The sequence below is a fragment of the Cnephaeus nilssonii genome (genome assembly GCF_951640355.1).
Source record: "Cnephaeus nilssonii genome assembly, chromosome: 5".
Taxonomy (NCBI): domain Eukaryota; kingdom Metazoa; phylum Chordata; class Mammalia; order Chiroptera; family Vespertilionidae; genus Cnephaeus; species Cnephaeus nilssonii.
Window position 1 is genome coordinate 94,708,790 of NC_137076.1, and position 21,029 is coordinate 94,729,818.

The window sequence follows — 21,029 nt, forward strand, 5'->3', positions numbered from 1 at the left end:
TACACCCTCGTGTGCTGGTGTGACCACAGTTCCGGACACGGGATGATGAAGGGTGATGAACAGAAGGAACGTGCACCCACCACTGGGAGGAGCATGTAGTTGCTAAGCCTCCCAGAGCCCTTTCTCTTGGCGTGACCATCAGGAAGGTTCAAGACTGGCTGTTCCACTCAGCCCAGATCCCTGAGTGTCTGCTCCAAAGCAAACAGACATATATGCGATGTGTGTGAGGAATAAACCTTTGTTGTTTTAGGGCCACTGAGATTGGGAGGGTTTTCATCACTACAACACAAGATAGCTCTCCTGACTGAAGCAAAAGCATTAATGGGTAGACGGAGTAACAGAGACTGTTATTCGTCCGCCAGGCTGCTGCAACTTGGCAAGTAGAGCTGGGGTCTCCATGCTATTAGGACAGTGGTCGGCAAACTCATTAGTCAACAGAGACAAATATCAACAGTACAACGATTGAAATTTCTTTTGAGAGCCCAATTTTTTAAACTTAAACTTCTTCTAACGCCACTTCTTCAAAATAGACTCGCCCAGGCCGTGGTATTTTGTGGAAGAGCCACACTCAAGGGGCCAAAGAGCCGCATGTTGCTCGCGAACTGCAGTTTGTCGACCACGGTATTAGGAGGTAAAAAAAAAAAAAAGTGTATTCTAATGTGAAACTTGGTGACAAAGAAGCCCCTGCTTTTATTAAACATTTACTTTTCCTTAGGTGTACATGAGAGTCCTTTGGTCAGAAGTGTAGATGGTGCTCAAGGCTGGCCGAGGTCACTGTGACACAAATGATTTCAACTTCATCTGCAATTTTAATTCCTTCAAACGAGGCACCAAAAAGGTTAATATTTGAACACTTACCTTTTCCACAAAGGCCAAAAATCCGTTTTAAATCAGAGATCGCTGCTAGGTCTTGCACAATGGCCTGACCACCACTAGAGGGAGCCATCTGATCTTTTTGCTGCCTAACCTGGCTCACCAATAGGATGGTGGGAAACTTCCAGCTCCACCAGGGAGAAATTCATCCTAATCTAGCCACTTCTTTTCTAAACGTGCAACAGTGCTAGTGTCAGTCTTGGATAAAATCACCCAGGAAGCTCTGAAGTGCCGCTCTCAGGCTCCCCCGAAGCTATTCAATGGGTCTGAAGTGATGTTAAAAAATGTGTACTTTTTAAAATAAGTTCTCCAGATGCTCTGGTGCAGAGCTGAGTCTGCTATCACTGGTGTAGATTTCAAAGAACTGGCCCTTTTTCAAGTAAAAAATTTTGTCATCTACAGGGCATTTTAGACAGGGATCAAGATATAAGAAACCCAGCTGGAGAGGGGGAAAAAAAGTCTCCTAAGAACAAAACACTTTATAATAATAATCACAGGGGGAAAAAACATAGTTATCTTCAAATTTAAATTTATTAAGACATTCAGCTATGTCTGTCAGTCTACATCCAAATTTGCTACTAAAAATAAAATAAAGTCACAACCCACATTAGGAATACCAAGTCTGAAAAAACACTTTCTGAACCAAGCCTATTGTATAAATAAATGACTAGTTTCTTTTCATATCAAAATTCCCATAAAAAAATTGTACCCCCCCCAGGTCTACCTGTAGCCATGATGAATGTAAAAATTTAAATATGACACATCCTTATCAAAGAAAAGGTGCAAAGTCTATTAACAGCTTTAAAAGTGGCATTTGCAGAGTGTGATCATACAGTTATGTACTCATTCCCAAGTGCAAATATTGCCATAATTTAACACTGTTGATTCAGTTGCAAGAACTAAACATTACACAGAATTGAAAAGTACACAAGGCCTCTATCAGTGCCCTAAAGCCCTTCCCACTTTGGTCTCCCACACTAACGCGGACTCCAAAGTGTTCATTAGAGTTTTAGATTACTTCACACAGCCAACACAGTGTACGATATATTAACAAAAGTTTCATATACACAAAATATTGAGGACTCCATCAGAAAGTTCAAGGGTCTCAGGTTACGTGAACATACCTGAGGCCAAATGCCCACCCACCCCTCCACTAAAGCACATACGAAGTATGAGCGTGTTTCGATCTCTGGATACAATTAATGCCTTTATATCTTTGATTTCAATCAGTGCTATACAAAACTTAATAATTACCAGACTGAGTTCCAATTAGCTGAGGGAAAAGGGGGTGGAGAAAGGGGCTGGTGACTACTCATATTTTGTAACAAAAATGATCCTGTCCCATAGAAAGTGAAACGTCAGTTCCACTCTGCCTGCCTCTTCCCAGATTGTCCTTATGTTGTCTTCCTTTCTTTAGCCCCTTTCAAACACTCAAATCTGATTTTATTTATCCCTTACAAATCAGGGACAGTTTCTGAAGTTGTTGAGGTTAAATTTCCTTGGCAAACCTCTACAAAACATCAGCATAGGATATATAAATACATTTTGATTAACATACATTGTAAAATTTCTCCCACAAAGTCAAGGGCATGAAAGCAGGTGGTCTCCACTGAGAGTAAGTATTTCCTGGATTAGATCCTTGGAATGTCAAATTTCCCACCTAATCACCCCATATATTTGTTTCTCAAATCTGGGCACAAATGCCATCGGAGTTAGCCTCCCCGCCAGCATACACAGCGTTACTCCTGCTGCTCTCTTCTGGGTTGACCTCAGCAGGACGTGCTTCATCTTTTGCACCAAGAAGCTATTCCGTGGGCTCACAAGTCCCTTCCTGGCTACCTGATCTGCTGGCAATGCACTCATTATTGTCTCTGGAACCTTCTTCCATTCCAGTCCCTCGAGGATGCTCTTGGTCTGGGGGTGCAGTCCCTTCCTGACGCTCAGCGTTTTCCTCGGCTCCAGCATGCGGTTGTGGAGCCGGTTGTGGAGCCGGCTGGGCACCTTCCTGACACTCAGCGTTTTCCTCGGCTCCAGCATGCGGTTGTGGAGCCGGCTGGGTCCCTTCCTGACGCACAGCGTTTTGCTCAGCTCCAGTACGCGGTTGTGGAGCCGGTTGTGGAGCCGGCTGGGCACCTTCCTGACGCTCAGCGTTTTGCTCAGCTCCAGCACGTGGTTGTGGAGCCGGCTCGGTCCCTGACCCTGGGAACTGGGAAGAGTTTTTGAGGTGGCAGTGGCACAGGGGGCAGGTCTCCTGGACATACAGCCACTTCTTCAGACAGCCTGCGTGGAAGAAATGACTGCAAGGCGTGATCACAGCGGACTTCATGTCCTAATGGGGAATAAAGATACCTCGTGTTTATTATCTACAATCTTTGATGATATCCCCAAAAGTTATAGTTGCCACATTTTTCCCCCACAATTCCCCAAAGAAAATTTGTAACACAGATCTTAGGTTAAAACTCATTTTATATTTTAGTAATAATTTTCTTGCCATCAGAGAAAACCACCCCCCCATTACAAATAATGCAAGAACCACTGGCTAAATAATTTTTTAAAATAAGTAAAAGCCAAAAACGAGGAAGAAAGGACCTCTTTAACTGGGTTCTGCCTTGTTTGAAACGCAAGGATTACAGAACTGTAGAAAACAGAATTACTGGGTCTCCATCGGGTATGACACAAGTATAAGTGGAACCTCAGAAAAATCTGATAAAGACAGGGCTTTTCCACAGTTGAACAGATTATTCTATGATGAGATTATTGGCAAGGAGACAAAATCAGCCACAAAACACCAGGTATTGGCAAGGAAATAGCAATTTCAGTTTCAACGTATATATCCAATTTTCAAGATATGGTCTGTATAAGCCGAGCCAGTGTTTCTCAACTTGCATCAGAACTGCCCAGAGCGCTGGTTAACCATGCATATGCGTGGGCCAGAAGTTGACAACTGAAGATGCCATTCACAAATCTAGTTACAGCTAGCCATCCGCGGGACTTTTATGCACATTCAAGTTCAATAACCACTGGAATACGAGGTTGTAGACTTTGCATTAATATTATATTTGGGGAGGCAAGGCTGAGGACATGAAGTTTAAATTTAAGATTATAATTTGGTGAACTGACCATCAGGGTTATTTAAAGTCCCAAAACAAGGAATTTCTAGAAATCCCTTGTCAAGAGCTGGTAACACCTGGGAGTCAACTATTAAGCAGAAAGCCATCCAAGGAAATGCAGCCAGCTTGGAAGTTAAGCAATTTGACTTCCATTTTCTGTGTGGCATCAGCAGGTAGTTCAAGCACCTCAAAAAAAGTGATGTGACAACAGGAAATAGAAAGAGGACGAAAATCCCAGCACTGGAATATTTAGACACAGGCTGGCCACTGGAGCTGCTGTGCCCTGAATCTGTCACTGCTGGGCTCTGTCCTGCACATGACAAGGTGCTAAGCACCAAGTGCCAAAGCTAAAACAGCAACCACTTAACTCGGGGAACCTACATTATACACCAAGTCCTCTCAAATGCAAAAACAACCCAAGAAACAGTATTTTGCCAGTACCCCAAAGTGTGTTCTAATAACAATAAAGTGTGGTACATTCTTTTACTCTTAAGAAAAAAATTCTAATCTAGATGGTCTAGCAGCCTTGGAGGGAGGACATTCCCTGTGTCCTCACTGACACTCTGTGGCTTTATCCCACGGGCCACACTCACCATACTCCAAGAGTGACTTTAGAGTGGGGAGGGGGTGTCTTTTTCCTGCCAAGGACCATTTGAATATTTATAACATTACTTGGGGGCCATACAAAATTATCAACTTTAAAATTAGCCTGCTATATTTGTCCAAACATTTAATTAACTCACCCCTAATGCCTTGGCAGGGCCAGACCAAATGATTTCACAGGCCTCATACTGCCCACGGGCTGGATGCTCCCTGCTTTACACGTGCAGCTTCTGCTGCTGCCCATCATTTCTGTCCACACTCCCAACAGTACAGCTGAGCTGTAAAAGCTGCTCCTCAATCACCCCTTTGCACATGACTGGTGACTAAACTCTAGGCCTGTTTTTTGTTGTTATATTTTCAAGCTGATTTAAATAACACGTTTAGATTTTTAATAGAAGGTAATCATGAGCAATACATGGCATATGTGCCAAAGGTAGGCCAATGCAATGGGATACCAACTGGTTGCCTCTACCATAAGTGCCCACCCCACCCACACACACAGACTTGTAACCATCGCAGATATCCACAGGTAGCACATACTCTCTCCACCTACGGAAGGTAAAGTAACACTTCTTCCCCACCCTGGGAATACCAGAAGAAAAAGAGTTGATTCTTGGCACACCACTTTTCAGAAGTTGCTGACTCCTGAGTGACAGTATATATCTGATAGTGCATATATATAAGTGTGTGTGTAAATGTACTCAGGAGTAAAATATAAAATACACCTGACCTGTTTTTCCTTTACTTATGGGTGAGCAATAATGTTGAAAATAACAATATATTAGAATTTGAAGAACTAAATTAAAAACTTAAATTTAGAAATAAAATGGAAATATTTTATCAGGTCTAATCATTTCTGAGGCCCCCCATGTTCTTTGTACCCAGGAGATAATTCTGCCTGGGAATTTAACTTGAATCTGGATAATGTAGTTAATGTCCCAAGGGATACACCAAAGGATACAGTATGACCCACCCATATGGATTCTTACTGTGCGACTTACCTGATAACAGATGGCACAAATATCATTGTGTTTCTCAAGCTGCTCTTTCGTTGCTAGAGGTAATGATTTAATCTTATTCACAGCATCCCTACGGAGAAGAAAGCTCTTCCAGCCCAGCTGGGCCCGAAGCCACACATTGTAGTAGGAATGGATGAAGATGATCATTGAGCCCATTACTGTCCACTCTCCAAAGATGGTCTCCGAGACGCCATAGGCCACCACACAAAGCGCCACAAGAAACTCCAGCAGGCGGTAAGTGCCATTCACATAGTAGATGACATCATCCATATTTTCTACTGGCTCCTTTCTGAATTCCTCAACCATAAATAAGACATAAATAAAAAGTGTTCCCAGAACCTGAAAGAAAAAGCACATACATTGAAACAGAATATGATCACTGTGAAAGGTTTTCCATAGACGTTAAACATTCACCTATTCCTAACATTTTTGGATGCCAAATTAATATCTAGAGGAGACAGTGGCATAATTAAAATGTGAGTGGGTGATTTCAATAATCCAGGTATTAGATACCAAAAAGCCATACCTTGAGACACAACTTTCCTAAAACAGTTCTAATTAGTAATTAATTTTCTCTGACTCTTTCCTTCCTCTTAGTCCCTAGGTCACCAAAACCCATAAAAATTCTATCTGAATTTTCTTCAGTCTGTAGTCATATGTGTTCCTCCACTTTGAAAGAACTGTTACTTCTACAAGGAACAGTGAATAAATCCTATTGCCAGTGCTACATTTTCTTTTACTTCCTACAGATCAGGCAGCAAAGATCCACCTTTGAGTTATAATAAGCTTATCATTTTCAGGACAATACTGTGTATGTGTGTAATACACACATCATGTATTTATAAACATCATGAAATTACGGATATTTCTGAATGGTATTTACTAAAAAAAAAAAAAAGGTGCTCCAAACAAGTGCTAAAATCGTTAAATATTTTGTAATTACTTCAATTTATGATTTACGTAACAGCTCTGTATCATACCATTTTGAAAAAGAGAAAGTACAATGTTTAATCACCTTGATAAAATAGAATACAGTGACAAGACAGCTTAGTATTTTAATAAACTACCTTCAACTCCTATGCTCAAATAAATGTCACATATTTTAGTAAAGAAGGTGGGAAGTAATCACCTACATATACCATATATTATCATGAATCCTTAAAAAGTTTTAGTTATTATACAACGTTAAAAACTTTGGCTTACCTGAAGAGAGGTAAGAATGCTGCTAGAAATAATGATAAGAAGCCAAAAATCCATGTGGAAAAACTGGCAAATCATGTAAGCCATGTAAGCAGGGAATATCAGTAAAAATAAACACAGGCTCACAGCACGGAAGTGTTTCCATAAACTCCTAGAGAAAGAAAAGTATTCTTTTAAAGTGCCTGTTTCCTAGTAACACAACCATTACATTCCCAACTAACGGGTGTTTGTCATGCTTCTCTTTACAAATACCGTCCTGAGCACCCTTCACCCGCTGGTCACTGCACTAAAGGTCAGGGCAGGTCAGGGCTCAAGCCCGGTGTGTCCACCTCACTCGTTTCTTTTCTCTTAGTCTCCACACTCAGCCACTGCCAGGCATCATCAATTCTTTTTTCCCTCAACAGTTTGCTTTCAGTTTTCATTCCCAATCCCAGCTATTTGAAAGCAATTTCAGGCTTTCGTAGTATTAAACCTTAACAATTTTAACAGTAATTTGTGTTCTTAAGTCATATGCCATTACCATCCCCCCTCTCCCAGCCCACTCCACTGTGATGAAAATCTCAGCTCCCATGAATGCAGGATTAGTGAGAGGAATGCTCTCTGATTACAGGTATATTAATCCTCACATCTGCTGAGGTTGGAGGAAAAACTGAGGCAAGACCTACTAGCTGCTCTTCCTCCCCAGAGACCTGTCTTGGACACCGCCAGCCAGACTAAGCTTCTTAAGGCTCTACTAGAATAATATGCAAAGAGCTTTAAATTTATATCTAATTTTTGTGTGTTTATACATATATACACAAACATATTATTTCCTTATTTAAGCAGTTAGCATCTAATAAAAATCTTATGGCAGTGGAATTATGTGTTTTTTTCCTTTCTCTTGCCCAAACTTTCTATAGTATTATCTTAATCTTATTGACATATGCTTAATTAATACTAAAAAATATTGCCAGACAAAATAGTACTTAAATTAAAAACAATCCAATTAAAGTGGCTATTAACTGAATTCACTATTGAGTTCAACATCTTAAATGCTTCTAAGACACCTTAGAAGGGTTTCTTATCTGGGGATAAAAAAGATAAACCTGATGAACTATAATTAAAATGCTAATTTGGAACGTTTTAAAAATTTGCTGTTGAAATTCTATCTCCCAAAACATTGCCCGCTCCCTTACTCATTAAACACTACCAAAGAAGCAATAAAAACAGGTATTTCAATAATCAATAATCAGTGTAGATAGATGCTGAAAAAAAAAGCGGCACTGAATTTTAAGCAATTCCTTATAGAATGTCCTTGTATAAACTACAGTTAAGTCAAAATAGTATCTTAAAGAGCTAAATTAATGACTTTTATTCCTTAAAATTTAGTTATATGAGATGAACATGAATCCAGCCTTCAATTTTATCTGGTACCATAAGATGTCGATTCCTCAATGCAACCTTAGTAAGTTACAACTGTCTAAAAGGCCATCAGATGAGGTTGTTACTCCATAAATGCCTGTCTCTATGATTGCCTCCAGTCTTTTTCTTTCCTTTACATTTCTCTCAATGCTTTCTCTCCTTCAGCATTACACAGAATAAAATAATGTATTAATTGCTGTATTTACTAAAATAAGTTTTATGCTCTATGTTCTTCATTTTAAAACTGGACAATTGTAAAAAGTATTAAATTTCTCTGAAGAAAAGTTTATTTGTAATAAATGGCCTTTGATATTACTTTTAACTATAGAACTCTTGAGAGAGAGAAAAAATAAACAACAGAAAAGTCAGCCATATAAAAAATTAAAATGTAAATTTGTTCACTTAAGTTAATACCAATTATTCATCCATTTTCTGTCTGTAAACATTACCCAAATCTTCAGACGACAAACTCATATAAAGCATACTACAAAAACTTCTCTTAGCAAGTTTCTTACTTGTCTCTAGATGCTCCCAGCGCCAAAACAATAGGATCTGCAATCTCCAGCATAGACTGTAGGATAGAAGCTACAACAATGAAAAGGATAATACTGAGCAGGAATGCCCGGTGAACCACCTGCAGCTCGATGAGACCAGTCTGCACCGCCAGGATTAACAGCGTAACTCCTTCTGTCATGCCCCTAAGAAGCATACAATTTCAGAAGAACAATCAGAATCTCATTTAATTCCAACAGAAAACAATCTAAAGGCTCAGTCTGTTGTTATGTATCTGTGATCGTTAGATTAAAAAAAAACATAATCAGAATATTAACTTATCATATAACATCAATGTAGTAATATACAGTCATAATGAATCAGTACATGAGCAAAATATAATAGCTATTTCTTGAACATACAATCAAAAGACAAAAAGCAACTTCTGAGATAAATAAGTGTTCTAACTAGAGTTTGGTAATGATCAAAATACATCTAACATTCTTAGATACCCACTGAATTACACATTTTTACAGCATGAGACATAAACAGATAAAAACTTTCTGGAGAAAAATTTGCTAATAAATTTAAAATGAACATACCCTTCAATTCAACAAACTTACCACAAATAATTTTTCCTATGAATGTACTACAAAAGTTATGTATCAAAGAAAATGTAGTGAATGATGGAACATGTTATATGATATCCTGGGGATACAATCAGCAAAATTGAGACTCTGAAAAATGAAGTAGGACTGCTGGTATCTTCAATAAATAAAACGAAAGAAAATATAGAGATAGTAGGGACCTAAATATTAAAAGTGACTTAAGAGACATATCAAACAAGTGCAATACGGTCTTATATGGATCTTGAGTTGACCAAACAAAATGTTTAAAACATTTTAGATTACTAGGGAAATCTGAACACCAACTGGGTATTTGATGTCAAGGAATTCTTTTGTTAGGAATAAACATTCTATTATAGTTATGTCTTTTCAAAAGCTTAATAGACAAAAATATTTAGGTAAAAGTATATATTATATCTGGGATTTACTCCAAACAAATGCAGCCAGGGCTTTATGGAGGAGGGGATGGGGTGGGTGAAGTTGATAAGGACATGGGTGACACATGACTGTACTTGAGAGTTTATTTCACTCCTCTCTGTTTTGTTCGTTTGAAATTTGCCTAATTAAGGGTTTAAAAATAAGAGAGACATATATAAAGTTACTCATAACAGCATTACTTTTTAACAGCAAAAAAAATAAGATAAACTCATTTGGAATACTATGCTTTCATCAAAAAGAATGAGATGTATTTACATGTATTGACATAAAAAAACACTACTTAAAACATTAAGTAAAACAATAAGGTGTACAATAGTGTGTATAGCATGCAGAAATGAGCCAATATATATATATATATATATATATATATATATATATATATATATATATATATACACTTTTCCCTATAAGTCAAGTTATAGGTAAAACTTAAACTTATAATTGTCACAGGGATGTAAAGTACAGCAGAGGAAATATGGTCAATAATATTATAATAACTATGTATGGTGTAAGATGGGTACTAGATTTATTGGGGTGCTTCATAACACATAAAAATGTCTAATCACTATGTTGTACACCTAAAACGAATATAATATTGTACGTCAACTGTAATTGAAAAAATACATTTTTTTAAAATGGGTAAGAAGGAATAAATATTTTTAAATAAGAAATTTTAAAGTAACCATCTATAGCTGTTATGCTTGGGGAGAGGAAATGGAAAGTAGGAGGAGGAAAGTATCACTATCCATTTTGTACTTTTTGAACACTTTAAATTGTCAATTTACACATGAGTTATTTTTCTTTCTTGTCCTCCCCGCTTTATTCCCATCACAAAGGTGTTGGCTGGGACTGGCAGAAGATTATAGAGCACAGGTTTTTAAATTTTCTGTAATAAAAATATAATATACACTCCTCCAAAATTCCCCCCCCCCCCAATTTACAAGGTATTCACTATCTACTAATTCTTAAATAATCCATAAAAATTTAGAGTTTAAGAAGAGGTTATATAAACTTATATAAATGAAACTCCTATATTTAAATAGACATCATGACAAGCTCTAGAAACAGGGTTTCCCAATAACCTGATCTTAGTAATTTAATAACCACTAGATTTTAACTATTATGCATTCTCATTAATGATACTTTGAAACTTTGGTTAGTATAAAATTATGTTCAAACATTAAAAAAACGTTAAGTATCAAATATAGAAATCTGATTTTTAAATAAGCTATCAAAAACCTCTAAAACAAATTTAGAAAAGGGAGATGGTCAATATGCATTATATACATAGAATAAAAATCACCTTTTACATATAGACATTTAATTATTTTTTCATAGTATTTTAACCCAAATGTTGCAACCATTAAAAAAAATAAAAACTCAAAATTCCATTTCCTCTAAAATGCATCAACAAAAAGAATTTATCATTACTTCTTCAAGTTATAGATAAGATTTAAATGTCTAGAAATATTCGGAGTAGAGAACTTACCGGTTCATGGCAGGATCATTCATGAAAGCTCGATAGCCCTGCAAGTAAAACTTGCAGAGTGTCAGAACACCCAAGGCAACAAAAGAAACCGTGAAGACCAAACCCAAAAGAGAATAAGGAGTGCTGCAGCATTCAGCAATACTAGGAGAAAAGGGGAAACAGTGGCAGATAAAAATTTTCTATTTGGAATAAAAACATCTTAAACTTTCAAATAATCACCAAACTTGACCTAACCCTCATTAATTAAAACACTCCAAACTAAAATTTCAGATGTCATCTCCTAAACATCTTATTAATAATTTAAATCTGTTCTTATTATCCTAACCTACATTTTCTTACCCCTTTGGCAAATATTCAGTACACAGCACCATATCTGAAACAGTCTTCTTAATTTTTATTTATCTAGGATCTCCTTCAAATGCAACATCTCCCTAAAACTCCCAGGGCTTACAGCTTGTTCAAACTTTAAGAAACACATCATTAACATATTGGTGATATTCAAAAGAATCATGTATAATTGTCCACTGTTCCTTCTGAAAAATGTTGGCTGTTCAAATTGTTCTGACTGTACTGCAACTGTAGTTACTAGTCAAAACTCTTTATTTGGCCAAACTGCTACGGGGCAGGGTCTATGTTGGCTCTGACGTCCCTAACCTCACTTCAACGTCTTCCATTCTGTTGATGCTATAAAATAAATTTATTTAGGCTTAGTTTAATTTAGGTTTAGATCAATTCATTTTATTTTGGGTTATTTTTAAAGCAAGTCCAAGAATATAGCTCAAGACCATTTAAGAATATTTTAATATCGATATTTAACATTAAAGTTTGCTATGAATATCACTTACAAGGAAAACTGGAAGATCTTACACTGTAGCTTGGAAACACTTTATATTTTATGGAAATACATTCACTGAACATATTAGGTATTAACTTCTAAGTATTTTGCAAATAAATTTATTATGCACCAATAATTTGGATTTAGCATTTACACAGCATCTAAGAAATGTTTAAAGCCCTGTATCTTCAGGTTTGAATTTCATGTGGATGCATGAGGAGTTTATTTAGGGGAATCATATTGGTCCTTTACTAGGCAGCTCCATGCTTCTGCTACATAGGTATCCTTCCTACATTACTGCTTACTAGCTAGTTTTCATAGGAAAATACCTAATTTTATGCAGACCAATATACCTTCCAATGAGAAAAAAGTGTCTGGTTTTATGTAAGGAATGAAAATACCTATCAATTCTACTGGCTGATAGCTAAAAAAATAAATATTATATGGCATTCTTACAAATCTAATTTCTGAAATGTTTGACATTTTTCTTAGAGGAATCATTATATAACGTTTAAACATATTGTCTAGTAATTTAAAAAATAGGAAAATCATGGCTGAAAATAGCACTAAAAATTTTATCTTATTCTCATTGGAAAATCTGAAAATTTTAATGAAGGTCCATATTATTCCTGTATCTACATTTAAAGTAATCTTTTATACCCAAAGAAGGGTGATCTAATTACATTTTCAAGAGGAGCACATTCGTCTTCCTTTACTTTAGAAAAGAATGTGTTGCTATTTTTCAAAAGAGAGCATACCAAAGAAAACAAGAGGTTTGGGGAAGTGAAAGAGTCTGGGAAATTTATAAAATTTTTTCTTCCCCCTCTCTTCAATGAGACATTTTATTAATTTTAGTTTCTATTTTTCTAGCTGCAAAAGAAGCTTCTTTTTGTTTTTCAGTTTGTGTGTGCTTTTTGGTTGGTTTGTTTAGTCCGGTGTTCTGATAAAGTTGCAACCCTCCTTTTAGTAAATAAGTTTTGTTTTTATTTTTTGGCAAGGCAACACACAAATATAACTTGGCACACAAGAGCATCAAGAAGACCAAAAAACAATGCTTGCAGAGATATAAATTAAGCAAAGAACCATATGGGAACTTCTCTATTAAAAAACAAATTGAGCCCTGACCAGTTTGGCTCAGTGAATGGAGCATCGGCCTGTGGACTCAAGGGTCCCAGGTTCGATTCCCGTCAAGGGCATGTGCCATGGTTACAGGCGCATACCCAGTGGGGGTGTGCAGGAGGCAGCTGATTGGTGTTTCTCTCTCATCAATGTTTCTGGCTCTCTATTCCTCTCCCTTCCTCTCTGTAGAAAACCAATAAAATATGTGTTTTTTTTTTAAATTGAAGCATTCTTATTTTGAGGATCAATCTATCCTATATCTAAAAAACAGAATAGAGAGAAAAATTAGTTTGGCAATATATCTAAACCTCATCTAAAATCTCAGTATTATTTTTCTGACTTTGTAATTAAGTCCAAATTCATTTACAGCTTACTGATTGTTGAGCCTATTTATTACACTATGCTATACTTCATTTGATTGTGCTTTACAATGAATAACAATCTGGTTTAAAACACAGTCATATTTAGGTTACTATTACAACCACAGGATTTTTATCTCTCTTTCTCATTAAATTTAGTTACTTTTTACATTACTTTAAAATTCTGCATAAAACCTCAATATTTACATGAAGTAAACAGCAGTAAAACTTAGTTAATAATGGGCCATTAAAATGTGTTTGATACCAATTTATTGTATGTTTATAGAAGCTACTTATCAATTAAAAGTGTTATTTTCAAAAAGTACAAAATCTGACTTAGTACTAGTAAGTTTACTCTACTTTTTTGTTAACATAGGTACTGCCCTATGACATTTTTATTAACACTTAACTTTGTGTAATATGTTCGATCTTAACAAGTAACATGCTCCTTAAGGACCGTAAATTTGTCTTAAACTTCTCATTCCTTGTACCACTTAGTACACAGTGTTCCATCATTTTGGATGGCTGGAAAACAATGGTTCTATCAACTAAAACTCAAGACTTTTATCCACCTGTAGTATTTACTTTCCAGAAGGACAGTTTCATTCTTGCCTTTTAAGGCGACAGTGAGCCAGGGAACAAAGATTTGTATCCATGCACTAGATTCTGAGGGCTCAAGATTCCAACTCCAAGTGGAAAAATGGCAGATGTGGATCTAGCATAAGCTCACAGCAAAGACAGTGAAGTGAGAAAAGACTCTAAGGACTTTTTTTTCACATTAAACCTTAAAAACCAAGTCTTAGAATTCCTTGGGGTTTATTAGTAAAGGACTGTAAATAAATAACCCTTTTCACTAATTATTTGACTCTATCTCAATAATGAAGCAAAACATTAAAAATAATGGGGCAGAGTGCCCTAGCTGGTTTGGCTCAGTGGATAGAGCATCGGCCTGTGGACTGAAGAGTCCCAAGTTCGATTCCCAGTCAGGGCGCATGCCTGGGTTGCGGGCTCGATCCCCAGTAGGGGGTGTGCAGGAGGCAGCGGATCAATGATTCTCTCTCATCACTGATGTTTCTATCTCTCTCTCCCTCTCCCTGCCTCTCTAAAATCAATACAAATATATTAAACTAATAATAATGATAATGATAATGGGGCATAGTGAAAGCGCATAGGTAAGCCACAGGGTTTGAAGTCAGATGGGGTTTCAGGGTCAGCGCTGCTTCTTTCCGCAGCACCACCTGGGTGACTTGGTACAGTGTCCTCAGCTATGAAATGGTAATAATAACAAAGGCACCAGCATTACCAGGCCTGGTCAGCCACTGAATGAAAATCCTATCTTAATTAAACATGAAGTACTACAATAAGACTGATAAAAGTTAATTTGTAAAACTTACTGTTCCTAGCTCAGTGTTCTCTTTCTAAGATATGGCAGTATCAGACGCTCATATTAGTTACCTTGTCAAGAAAAGGAAAAGAAGCCTCTCCCGCGATGCAGGCTGATCTCGAGTACTGAAGTAGGAGTAAATCTGAAGAGCAAACAAGAGGAGCCAGAAAACCATGAAAAGTACAGGGACCACCAGTTGATTCCACAGGGACATTCCCAAGGCTAGAAGGCCATATACCTCCACAACCTGAAAAAGAAAATAAATAGAAAAACATCTTATCCTGTATCACAGATTAATAAGCAATCCTATATAATAAAAGCCTAATATGCTGTGCCAGACCTTTCGACCAGTTGCTATGACATGCAGTATATATATAGATACTGCAATTTCTCGATGAAATCAAATAGAAATATTTATCTCCTGCATATCTACTGTTTGTATCTAGGAACAATGTTTTAGAGCAAAGTCTGAAAAAAGTAGGAGACAGAAGCACGTTATATTAGCAAGTCAGTTCAAGTACCACCAGGGGGCAGACGCTCCGACCAGTAGGTTAGCTTGGCTGCTGGGGTCCAGCTGACCAGAACTGGGCGAGAAGGCTGGACGTGCCCTGGAGCCCTCCCGCGATCCCTCCCCGGCCCCGATTGTGCAGCAGTGGGGTCCCTCAGCCTGGCCTGGGCCCTCTCGCAATCTGGGACCCCTCGGGGGATGTTGGAGAGCCGGTTTCGGCCCAATCCCCACAGGCCAGGCTGAGGGACCCCACTGGTGCATGAATCCATGCACAGGGCTTCCAGTTTTAAACTTAAGAATTTATTCTAAAGTACTACAGATAAAAATAGAATCACTTTTATTGCAAGATTGTTTCAAATAAATTTCTTTAAAGTCACTCTACACATATGGTTAGCCAATAGCATGTTTTTAAAAAATTATTGATTTCTGCATTATTATTAACACTTAACACACTCTTATCAAATAGAAGAGTAAATTGCCCTGATAGTGCAGGGACAAAGTTATGCGCAGAGTAAAACTTTATCAAGGGCAATACCAGGAGACTTGCTAAACTTACTATTATCTTAATCAAAATGATCAGGACTAGCACGATTAATGCAATATTGCTTGAAGGACTAGGGAAAAATGAAATATACAAGGAAGTATTTTTCAGATTTTATTCAGGAATGTCAACAATGAGAAATAGTTCGATGGAAGACAGAATAATCACTAGAGAGGTTTACTTTATTGTGAAGCAAAGATAATTAGCGAGTTTGTCCCCCCAGGAAATCAGCAAGTTTTTTCCTTCGCTCCTACTGTGTATTTATCAAGCAACATTTCTCAATTTGGTTTGTCAAGTACATTAACATCAGGAAACAAGATATACCTTAAAAAAAAACAAACAGGCAGGCTACATGCTCTACCCTAAGCAGTCAACTGGTCTTGCTGGAACTCTCAATGTGATTCTTCAATAAATTATAAAGATCTTAAAATACATGGGGTTGCAAGTTGTTCTGGTTTCTAATTAGGATCTCTCTAGGTAGGTAAAGATCTTTTAAGTATTAACTTAAAATATACTCACTTGCAGGGTATTCTAAATTTAACTTAAATTTCTTCATCTGTACCACTAAATCAAATGCTTTTTCTAAAAACTAGTAAAAAATTAACCTCTCTTTCCCCAACTTGAAAATATTGGAGGGAGGGGGTGGGGGGAGGAAATTGCTCAACTAGCTGTAAAATTATTATTAGCAGCAAACTGATCATTGAGAGAGGTAGAGTAATTTTTTCTCCTTTCCATTCAAGGAGCAGATCACTAAAAAACCTGACAGTTTTCACTTCTTGCCCATCAAATTCTTTCTAGGTCAGCCCAGCTGATGTAGTTCAGTGGTTGAGCTTTGATCCACAAACTAAGAGGTCCAGTAGGGGGGTGTGCAGGAGGCAGTCGATCGATGATGTTTCTCTCTCATTGATGTTTCTAACTATCCCTCTCCCTTCCTCTCTCTCTAAAAATCAATAAAAACATATTTTTTTAAAAACCTTTAAAAAATTCCTTCCAGGTCATTAACTCCATAACTTATAATGTGTTTTCAACTGCCACACTAAGTGATGCATGAATCTTATGGCAATCAACTCCTTCACACTGAAAATGTCATTAAAACATGACATTGAAAATGAAGACTTTGCCCTTTTGGATATTAATTAAAGTGTCCATTAATACTTACTCAATGTCTATTGTCTTACAAACTAGGACAGCACCACGAGACTGAATTCCAAGAAGAAAATATACAAATTAAATTGGTCATTCTCTCTCTGAAGACAACTGCAACCTTCCCCTTGAAGCAACTTTTTCATGGAGAGACCGAAAATAACCTCATCTCTGGAAGATCTACTTTCAGGAATCACCCAACATTGTGTAAGATGAAGAAAGAAGGAAGTTCAGGCTAAGGTCAAGAGCTTGGAAAATTTTTCTCTGGGAAATCTGCTCCTGGGCCATAACAACACAAAAGCCTGCTTCATCTAGTATGTTTGGACAACCTGAGAGCTTCCTGTACCTTAAGGTCATATACACACAGTCATGAGAAGAGAATGCCCATTTCAACACTCTCTTTTTATACCAAGGTCAGTTTTAAGCTCTATTTTATATATATATATATATAGGTTAGAGCAGTGGTCGGCAAACTCATTAGTCAACAAAGCCAAATATCAACAGTACAATGATTGAAATTTCTTTTGAGAGCCAAATTTTTTAAACTTAAACTTCTTCTAACGCCAATTCTTCAAAATAGACTCACTCAGGCCGTGGTATTTTGTGGAAGAGCCACACTCAAGGGGCCAAAGAGCCGCATATGGCTCGCGAGCCACAGTTTGCTGACCACGGGGCTAGAGCCTGGTGCACGGGTTCGTGCACCAGTGGGGTCCCTCGGCCTGGCCTGCAGGAATCGGTCTAAAACCAGCTCTCCGACATCCCCTGAGGGGTCCCGAATTGCGAGAGGGCAGTTTTTGGGTGACACACCCCGAATCAGGCTCTCTCCTCTCTGGTTCCAGGTGCGTCACCTGAGAACCGCATCTGCCAAGTCACTGCAGCTCGGCAGCTTCTGCGTTGAGTGTCTGCCCCCTGGTGGTCATTGCACATCATAGCTACCAGCTGAATGGTCGGATGGTCGCTTAGGCTTTTAAATATATAGATACTGCAATTTCTCGATGAAATCAAATAGAAATATTTATCTCCTGCATACCTACTGTTTGTATCTAGGAATAATGTTTTAGAGCAAAGTCTGAAAAAGTAGGAGACAGAAGCACGTTATATTAGCAAGTCAGTTCCAAGTACTAAACGAAATCCATCATGTTACAGTCCAGAACTATTTAACTTCTCAGTTTAAGCAAATTAGGCAAACATAGAGGGAAAACTGCAATTACAGTAGGACTATAATCAGGGGGAAAACAGGATCTGACCTCTAGCATGTATTAACTGTCTTCATTACAACAATTAATACATACTAAACATCACCTGCCTGGCACTGAACTCATTTGAATCTCATGGCAACCCTCTGAATTAAGTACAACTGCTATTATCAGTTCTATTTTATAGGTAAGCGAAGCTAAGTGGCTATCCCCAGATTACACAGCTAGTCAACAGCAGCACCAGATAAAAACCCAGAGAAATCACTCCCCTTTACTGCCTCTCAATGGCACACCCCAACAAAGAATCTCAGATGTTCCTAATTGGGTTGAAAATAGTTGCTATCTTGAAACCATCAAACAGGTTTATCATGATCAGGACTGTGAAAAAAAAGTGAACTAAATCTTTAATATACGTAGTACTTATGTAGAGTTTTATCTACCTGTGTGTGGTTTGTCAGTCTTACCTGAACCAATTCTCTGTATGCAGACTTAGCAAGGTTATAAGGTACCAAAAGATTAGACCCAAGAAAATAAAGAACTTCCAATCCAGTAAAAATCATAGCGAATTTGTTGATGATAACAATGGTCTCCAGAGGAACCAGGCAGAGTCGTGCTAGCAGAGGAAGCATGTGGGCGGAAAAGAGCCAAATCTGCTTCGTTTTCATGACACAGGAGCATAAAGTACACACCACCAACTGACCTAAAGGGGAAGAAGGCATTTACTTTTGAGATTTGGTGTCCACAAAGTGAAAACAAAACCCTCTGTCAATAATGACGATGACACAGCTTTTGAAGAAGTCTAATTAAGATCACTTAGACCAGTGGTCGGCAAACTCAATAGTCAACAGAGCCAAATATCAACAGTACAACGATTGAAATTTCTTTTGAGAGCCATATTTTTAAAATTTAAATTTGTTCTAACGCCACTTCTTCAAAATAGACTTGCCCAGGCCGTGGTATTTTGTGGAAGAGCCACACTCAAGGGGCCAAAGAGCCGCATGTGGCTCGCGAGCCACAGTTTGCCGACCACAGACTTAGACCAAGCATGTCAAACTCAAAGGCTAACACAGGCCAAATAAACAAGGCATGCAGCCTGCAGGTGCGATTTTGACATGCTTGACCAATTTTAACTTCATCTGACCATAATTACATATTCACATGTTCTATGGATTTTGATCCCTATTATTTGAAAAAAGCAGCACAAATATTCACTGGTCTTCATCCCATTCCAGATAGCATGTGTAATATGGAGAAAGTTTCTAAAATGCCTAATTCAATAGTATAATTCAGTTACTGCTATTATACATATAGCTCCTTTTACAAAGGTACTCAATATTTAACTCTCCTGGTCTGCAGGGGAAAATATAAATACAAGAGGGACCGTTACCTGTCCAAGATCATACTGTGACAACATTTATTCTGAAGTTTTTTATCTTTAATTGCTTTTACAGGACCATAAAAGCCTTCTCAAATGACTTAATAATTAAAGTTAAAACTGAAAAGCTGAGGCAAGGAATTCTCAAAGAGGATTATGCATAATCATTATAGAAAATTTAGGAAATATCGAGAAGTAAAAAAGGAAAAAAATCCCAATCTCTTACAATTTTATCACCCAAAAGTATGTCTTGGTTCCATTAAATGAAGTACTACATATAAAGCCTTAGCATTGTATTTGAAACCTAGTAAGTGCTCAACAAAAGTTAGCTATCCATATTATTTGTTACCTTTTCAGATTTATGCCATACACATGAATATACATGGATGTTTTATGTAAAGGAAATGTTTAGTGTACATAATATTTCATAATCAGCTCTTGTTATTTAATACATATTACTCATATATCTCTCCATACCAATGAAAATATATACCTGGTTTTTTTGTTGTTGTTGTATGGTATATTATTATACTTAATGTATATGGCATAATATTAGCATTTGGCTATTTTTAAATATTTCATAATTATAAAAAGCTTTGCATATTTATGAGATACTTGGTGCACATTTCCTAATATTTTCTTAGACTCAATTCCTAAAAATGGGACTACAGAGCTATAATAAACATTTTTTAAGACTTTTGACATACACTATCCGATTGCCCTGCAGAAACAAAACACCCGTGAACAGGGTGCCCATTTTCCCACTGACTTGCCAAAGTGAAAATAATTTAAGGAAGAGCAAGGAATATTTTTTGAGTTTTTTAAAAACTTGCAATTATTTGTTGAAATTCTAATTCAAACTTTCTGCCCATTCTTCTACTTGAATATGTAGTCTTCTATTGTTTGATTAAGACTTTAACCTAGTTTGCCATATGAATGTATTTCCAAATGTGCCACCTTTCTGACTATTTTAATAACATTTTGTTCCTATTAGTGTAAGTTTTTATTGTAAAGAGTCAAACCTATCAGTCTTTTCCTTAATGGTTTCCATCTTTGCTGCCATGGTTAATTACATGGTTCCTCTTACTCAAGAGCATACAGGGCCCTGGCCAATGTCGTTCAGTTGGTTGGAGCATTATCCTGTACACCAAAAGGTTCAATTCCTGGTCAGGGCACATACCCAGGTTGTGCGCCCCCCCCCCCCCCCTTCTCTAAAAGCAATAAAAACACATCCTCAGGTGAGGATTTTTTTTTAAAGGTATCTAGAAGTCTCAGACCGCCCCCCCCATCCAAAAAAAGTATCACTTAGTCAAATTAT

The 21,029-nt window shown here is 37.4% G+C and overlaps 1 protein-coding gene across 5 annotated transcripts in view; it reads right to left on the reverse strand.

Moving 5' to 3' along the window:
• Positions 1-1,369: 1,369 nt before the first annotated feature.
• RNF145 (ring finger protein 145) overlaps positions 1,370-21,029 on the reverse strand; it is a 45,943-nt gene continuing 26,283 nt past the window's right edge. For all 5 annotated transcript variants that reach the window (XM_079770025.1, XM_079770026.1, XM_079770022.1 and 2 more), the window contains 7 exons: positions 18,801-19,036; positions 15,020-15,195; positions 11,252-11,392; positions 8,722-8,904; positions 6,809-6,956; positions 5,588-5,944; positions 1,370-3,202 (listed from right to left, as the gene is read on the reverse strand). In XM_079770025.1, coding sequence (XP_079626151.1) covers positions 2,678-3,202; positions 5,588-5,944; positions 6,809-6,956; positions 8,722-8,904; positions 11,252-11,392; positions 15,020-15,195; positions 18,801-19,036 — 1,766 coding nt within the window. In that variant the 3' untranslated portion in view covers positions 1,370-2,677. The remainder of the gene's footprint in view (positions 3,203-5,587; positions 5,945-6,808; positions 6,957-8,721; positions 8,905-11,251; positions 11,393-15,019; positions 15,196-18,800; positions 19,037-21,029) is intronic.